Here is a 7,578-nt window from a genome sequence, read left to right on the forward strand (position 1 = left end):
AGATCTAGTACTGCTAAAATCTCCTCCTTTACATTTTTTTCATTAGTTTCTTTGAAATCCTTGACCTTTTGTTCTTCCAAATTAATTTTGTTATTATTTTTCTAACTCAGTAAAATTTTGTTTGGTAATTTATTTGGTATATCAGTGGATAAATAGATTAGTTGGGTAAAATTGTCATTTTTGTTATATTGGCTTTATCTACCTTGGACAATTAATATTTCTTCAATTATTTAAATCTGACTTTATTTGTATAAAGAGTGTTTCATAATTATGTTCATGTAGTTCCTGAGACTGTTTTGGCAGGTATACTCCCAAGTGTTTCGTACTATCTACAGTTATTTTAAATAGGGTATCTCTTACTACCTCTTCTTGCAGGGTTTTGTTGGTGATATATAAAAATGATGATGATTTATGTGGGTTTGTTTTATATCTTACTACTTCACTAAAATTATTAATTATTTCAATTAACCTTCTAATTGAGTCTTTAGGATTTTCTGAATATATTATCATATCATCTACAAAAAGATTATTTATAAAGAGTTTTAAAGGTTACAAAACTCTTATGCATTATTTCATTTGCTTTTCAAAATAAGCCTATGAGATAGGTATATAGATGTTATCCCCATTTATATATGAAGAAATATGTACAACAAACCTATGCAATTTCTCCATTATTACATAGCTAGTAAGGATCTAATACAGGATTTGAACTTAGATCTCTCGTCCTTGACATTATACAATACTGTCTTAATTACCAGGCAAAGGCAAGATTCCTGCCAGAAAGTTGAAGCTAAAATGTGATGAGGATTATTGTTTATTACCATTATAATTGATTATATTATGTCATGTCATATCATATGATATCATACCATATTATATTACATCATGTCATATCATATCATATCATATCATTATGATTGTAAAGTATTCTCTGATAGAGCTCTGGGCCTGAAACCAGGAAGACCCGAGTTTAAATGTGGCTTAAAACATTTCCTAACTGTGTGACCCTGGGCAAGTCTTAACCCTTGTTTTCCTCAGTTTTTTCATCTGTAAAATAGGGATAATAACAGTACCTACTTTCCAGGGTTTTTGTGAGGATCAAGTGGGATAATAATTGTAAAGCACTTAGCACAGTGCCTGGCACATGATAAGTGCTATATAAATGTTAGCTATTATTATTACTTATATTATGTGATATTCTGCTGGGTATAGTGATTTAGGAAGACATAAAGCAAATAATTTTAGTGAATGAATTCAATCTGTCTCCCCTATTGGGGAGACAGCATCTATGTAAATAAGCGGATATAAAAGGAAGTTCTTCCAATACAGAAATAATTATCAGTTTAACATGAAAACAAACAAACTGGTTTGTTTTTCCAGTAATAGGGCTCAATAATTGTCATTGCAAAGAGCCAATGGCATCATTACTGAGCACTTCTTGGAATCAATGACATATGAAATGTCTCTTATGAATTATATGAGATGGACTAGGGTCGAATCTAAATCTATCTTTTCTAGAGGAAGTTAAATAACAACATTGCTTTGTTATTATTATGCCCCCAAAACCATTGAACTAAAAATCCTAGAGAACACTTGAAAACTTCATAAAATAGTTACAACAAAGGTCAGTATGTAATCTACAGCCCCTTGCAAATGTGAGGCCCTATGAAGTCTATGGTTTTGTCTTGCAGCTACTGCTGATCTATGTTATCTATGTTCCACATTGAGTACAAAGTGATTTCAGATCCTATAGCTATACTTATTAGGTTATATCACAAAATCACAGCCTTTTGGATTTGGAAAGGTTCTTTATCCTAACTCAGACAAAGAAAAAAAAATGCCCCTCCTACAAAACATCATTCATACTCTGTTTAAAGGCCTCCAACAAAGGCATAACTCATTACATCTCAGATCTACTCATTCTTCCTTTGGAGTACTCTCATTATTAGGAGATCTTCCCTTAGATAAAATCTAAATTTGTCTTTTTGCAACTTCCATTATTTGACCCTGGTTCTTCCCTCTGACAGCAAACAGAACAAATGTAACCCTTTTACCTCATGATAACCCTTCAAATATTTAGAGCCAGCTATCATGTCTCACCAAATCACCTCTTCCCCAGAACAATAAACAAAATAATTCCGTTTCCTTAAACTGATCTTTATATGGCGGGAACTCAAGGTACTTCAGTCTTGTTTTTCTACCTCTGGAAGATTTCTAGCTTATTGATGTCTTTCCTGAGGTGTGGTACCTACAAACGAACAAAGTACTCCACATGTGATCCTACTTTAGCAAAGTATAGGGGAACTATTACCTCCTTATTCTTATAAGTTCTGACTCTCTTAATTCAGCCCACGATCTCATTAGTTGCTGTTTTTGTTCTTGTCATTGTTGTTGTTTTTCCTGCCATAGGGTACTGTTTATTCATACTGAACTGTCAATCAACTTAAGTCCCGGGATCTTTGTCATACAAACTGTTATCTAAACAGTCATTTCCCATCTCATTTATATTAAATATTTTCATGAACTCCAAAATAAGTTCTTACTTTTATTCCTTTCTATTAAATTTCATATAATTTATTTAACTCAGTGTTCTAGCTTGTGAAGATCTTTTTGGCTTCTGACTCTAAGCAGATGTGCTGAGTCTGGTGTCATCTCTGATTGAATTTAATTTGTACCTGGAGCCAAAACATTGATAAAAATGTTAATATTATAAAATCAAGTACACATCGGTAGGGCGCTTTACTAGAAGCCTTAGCATAGAATGACTAGTTTGATTTACTTTGATTCAAGCAGCTCCAAATGCATCTAATTTTATTATCACTTATTGTTGTTTGTCCTTCATTCTCAAAGAGGACCATGACATCAGGGAGGTGATGTCATGACATACAAGTGCAAAGTCACCAGCCTCACTTTCTCCTCCAGAGCCATCTGGGTCCAGTGGCAAGATCAGGATGCCTAGAGATGGCTCTGGATGCAGCGGGAGGCCTTGGCCTTTTTAAGCAAAAGTCTTTAACAGGTCTCAGTTTGACTAGCCTTAATCACTGAATATCACTTGTGGCAGGCCCATAGTTCGTAATATTTTTCCAGAAAGATAACATAATACATTTTGTGAAATACTTTGCTAAAACCTAGGTAAATCAATCCATCAAGATGGATTTATTAAGCATGTACTATCTGATAGTTAATTGATAGGTATTGTGCTAGGCACTAGAACATTCCCCTAAACTCATTGTTTAATGAGACTTGTCTGGTATGAACTATAGATTAAGTCACACTGACTATTGGCAGTTATTGCTTCCTCACAGAGATGTTCATGTTTAATAGAGTGAGCTCAAAAGTTTTTGCCAAGTATGGAACTCAAGCTCACCAGGCTATATGTGCAGACTCTATTTTCTATTTTCTTTTTTGAAAATTAAGACAGGATTTGCCCTTCTTCAGTCCTGAAATGCCTCTCCCATTCTCCATGATCTTTCAAATATCACTGATAGTAACTCAGCAGTTGCATCTGTCAGTTCTTTGAGGTTCCAGGAATAAAATTTATCTGGGGCAGGTGATTGGCTTTTATCAAGAACACCAAATAATGTCAAACAACCTCCATATTTATAATGTGTATTCCCATTAGGCATTTTTGCTCTATCTTTTATACTCCAAATATCTGTCTTTTGCAGAGAGAACAGAAGGAAAATAAGAGTTAAAAAGATTCCATTTTATATCTGTTGTCTGTTATTTTCCTATTCAGCTGTAACAGTGATCTTATCACTTCTCTGATCTTCCTCTTTATCCTAATATAGCTTTTTAAAAAAATCACATGTGTTGTCCTTAACTTCCCTTAATATCACAAGCTCATCCTGAATTTTATCATTCTTGACACTGTTGTTATGGGAATGAACCATAATTTTGTCTTCATCCTCTGTTACCTGCTCTTACTTTCATCTTCTATACCTATAATTTAAAAATATTTTGACTGGTAAATTCTATGCATGTTCAGATCATATCACTCTCTTCAGACAGCTCCCTTTTGCCCTCTTCAATGGACTTATTTTCTTTTGTGGAAAACTAAATTAAGAAGTTTGATTTCTTCCTCCGCATCTGAATAGAGCAGTTAAAAAAAATTAATTAGAGGTTTTTAGATGGCACAGTGGATAGAATATGGGACTTGGGAGTCAAGAAGACCTGAATTCAAATCCACGCTCAGATACTTATTAGCAGTCATTTAATCTCTCATAGACTCAGATTCTTCATCTGCAAAATAGGGTTAACAATAACAGCTACTTCAAAAGGTTATTGTGAGGCTCAAATGAATTAATATATGAAAAGTGCTTTGTAAACCTTAAAGCACTATATAAATGCTAGCTATTGTTATTATTATTGATTTATCTAGCTCAACTAGGCATGTTAGAATGGTGAAATATAGCCCATGTATATGCTTTGGTGTTTCTTCCACCTACTTGCATCATGGCTCTAGTGCTCCAGCTTTCTCTTTTTGTGGTTCATCAGTTTGGAAATAGAGCAAACCGAGTTTTTCTATGTGTTCATTTTTTTCCTCCTTTTTTTCACTGTCTCTCTTCAGATCAGGCAAAATGAACTATGGATGGAAGAAACCAAACCACAGTGATGGAATTTATTTTTCTTGGCTTTTCTGGTGTCCGACAACTAAAGATCACACTCTTTGTGATGTTCCTTACTGTGTACCTACTCTCCCTCACTGGAAATGCCCTCATCATCATCATTGTCCTCATGGAGCCCATGCTCCACACTCCCATGTACATTTTCTTAGGAAATCTTTCCTTTTTAGAGATTTGGTACACTACGGTGACAGTGCCCAAACTATTGGCCACCTGTATATCACAGAATGTCACTATCCCTGTTGATGAATGTGTAGCTCAATACTATTTCTTCTTCTCCATGGGAGCTACTGAGTGTATTCTGTTAGCTGTAATGGCCTATGATCGGTACCTTGCCATTTGTAATCCTCTGCATTATACAATCCTAATGAGTCCTCAAGTCTGCCTTCTATTTTCAGCTGGCTCCTGGGTAGGTGGTTTTATTGCCCCACTGCTACCAACCATTCTCATCTCCCATCTCTACTTCTGTGGTCCTCAGAAGATCAATCACTTTTTCTGTGACTCAGATCCCATCTTCAAACTCTCTTGCTCAGATACCTTCATGGTGGAGGCCGTGGGCTACACTTGTAGCTCTGTGGTGATTTTGAGCTCTTTCCTGCTCACAATGTCTTCCTATGTTCAAATAATAGTTACCATCATTAAGATGCCTTCTCGAGAGGCCAAGAAGAAAGCTTTCTCCACCTGTGCCTCTCACTTGACTGTTGTCACAATTTACTATGGCACCATCATATTTACCTATGTGCGTCCCCCAGCTAAGTATAATTTCACCATTGGCAAAGTCATATCTGTCTTCTACTGTGTGATTACCCCACTGTTAAATCCACTTATCTACACACTTAGAAATAAAGATGTGAAGAAAGCTCTCAAGAAATCTCTGGCCAGAAAGAAGTTGCTTCTGGTCAAAAATAGGTAATGTTTTTGAGGGCCCTGTCAAAATGTGTTCTCATTTCATCATTTCCAAAAAATGGTCAAATGAAGGAGGATGAAATGATAATTTTGATTATATTTCCTATCCTAAACTTTATTCTATGTCTTAAAAAAAAAACCATGCTTGATTTATGTCCTTTATTTTTACACTGCAGTAGTTTAGCCCACCTCCAGGTGATCTTTCCTTTGTAACAAAGAAAAATAACTAAATACACCTATCATAAAATGATCATATCCAACAATATATCATATATGTAATATGTATATATAAGTATATATGAATCTATACATGCTATGTACATAGATGACACATGTATGTTACATACATGATTTGTGTGTATGTCATATATAATATATACAGATGTCCTAGGAGTCCTTCCCATCCTCCCCTTGGTGTGAGGAGTGGGGGACTACTTTTTATCCGTTCTCTGGCAACTTAATTAGTTCTTCAGTTGCTCAGAGTCTGACTTATACTTTTATGAATCTTTTCATATATATTATAGTAATTATGCATATTGCTCCCTGGAGTCTACTGATTTCCTTTGCATCAGTTGATATAAACCATCCCATGTTTTTCTGAATTTCTCATATTTGGCATTTATATTGAACAAAAATATTCTATTACCTTCACATATCATAGTTGGGTTTTTTCCCATCTATTCCCCAATGAATAGTTACCCACTTTGTTCCAATTCTTTGATACCCCAAAGGAATATATTTGTATGTATTGGACTTTTGTTTCTATCCTTGACTTCCTTGGGTTACTTAACCAGTAATGAGGTTACTGGGTCAAAGGCATGGATACTTTAATTATTTTTTTTGTATAATTTCAAATTCTCCTCTTCAATCTATCCTTCATTCAGCTGGCAAAGTATCTTCCTAATGTACAGATATGACCATTTCACCCTTTACTCCATACACTCCAGTGGCTCCTATCACCAACAAGATTAAATATAAAACCCTCCATTTTGACCTACCTTTCCAATCTTCTTATACCTTACACCCCACTATGATCCAGTGATCCAGTTCTTTCCTCACTGTTCCTCATACATAAAACTTCATCACCAACTTTGTCCACCCTTTTATATAGAGCAGTTTAGTACTAAAATGGGCAGAAGAAAACTTATTATATGTTAATAAGGTAAAAATTCATGAATAAGTAGTAATTGAATATATTTATATTATTAAACATCTAGTAGGAGTTTGGATGGGAGTACTCCCAATGGAGCTAGGCATGTGCCTAGTCCACTTCAAGTGATACGTGTATTCTGGCTCCTTGTTAAAATGCCTACACAATTGGAGGTTCTTGGTTGGTCCTCATGAATGGAATGGGAGAGATGGAGGGCAGGCTATGCCAAAAAGTACTTGCAACTGATCCAGAAAGAGTGGGAAAGAGTGAGAAGTGAGTAAAAGTTTCTAATATCTTTTGAGGTGGTCTCTTTGTTTGAATGGCTTCCATTTGAATTGTCTTAGGAAGATTCTGAAAATCGCCTGGCAGGATAAGATACCAGACACTGAAGTCCTTTCTCAAACTAAACTGCTAAGCATTCAAACTGTACTTCAGAGAGCACAACTCCAATGGACTGGACACATCATTCAAATGTAAAATGTAAGCTTGCCAAAAAGACTTTTATGGAGAACTCACACAGGGCAAGTGTTCACATGGTGGTCAGGAAAAGTGATACAAGGATACTCTCAAGAACTTTGGAATTGATTGTGTGACATGGGAGTCATTGGCACAAAACTGCTCAGCATGGTATGCCCTCATCAGAGAAGGTGCTATGCTCTATGAGCAAAAATAGTTCAAAAGACATGCAAGATGAGCAAATTTAGAGAATCCATCCCAAGGGGCAGCTAGGTGGCACAGTGGATAGAGCACCAGCCCTGAAGTCAGGAGGACCTGAGTTCAAATCTGGGCTCAGACCAAACACTTGACACGTACTAGCTGTGTGACCTTGGGCAAGTCACTTAACCCCGATTGCCTCACTTTAAAAAAAAAAAAAGAGAGAGAGAATCCATCCCAAAA

The 7,578-nt window shown here is 35.7% G+C and overlaps 1 protein-coding gene across 1 annotated transcript; it reads left to right on the forward strand.

Annotated features, from left to right (window-relative positions):
• The first annotated feature begins 4,587 nt into the window (after window positions 1-4,587).
• LOC114029180 (olfactory receptor 6F1-like) lies at window positions 4,588-5,538 on the forward strand. The gene has a single exon (XM_027843537.1). The coding sequence runs from the start codon at window positions 4,588-4,590 to the stop codon at window positions 5,536-5,538; it is 951 nt and encodes a 316-aa protein (XP_027699338.1).
• The last annotated feature ends 2,040 nt before the right edge of the window (window positions 5,539-7,578 follow it).

Source organism: Vombatus ursinus, unplaced genomic scaffold (assembly GCF_900497805.2).
Source record: "Vombatus ursinus unplaced genomic scaffold, bare-nosed wombat genome assembly UNPS02014910.1, whole genome shotgun sequence".
Classification (NCBI taxonomy): domain Eukaryota; kingdom Metazoa; phylum Chordata; class Mammalia; order Diprotodontia; family Vombatidae; genus Vombatus; species Vombatus ursinus.

Excerpts from the sequence above, each read along its gene's own strand:
- LOC114029180 (XM_027843537.1), top strand. The coding sequence starts at position 4,588 with ATGGATGGAAGAAACCAAACCACAGTGATGGAATTTATTTTTCTTGGC.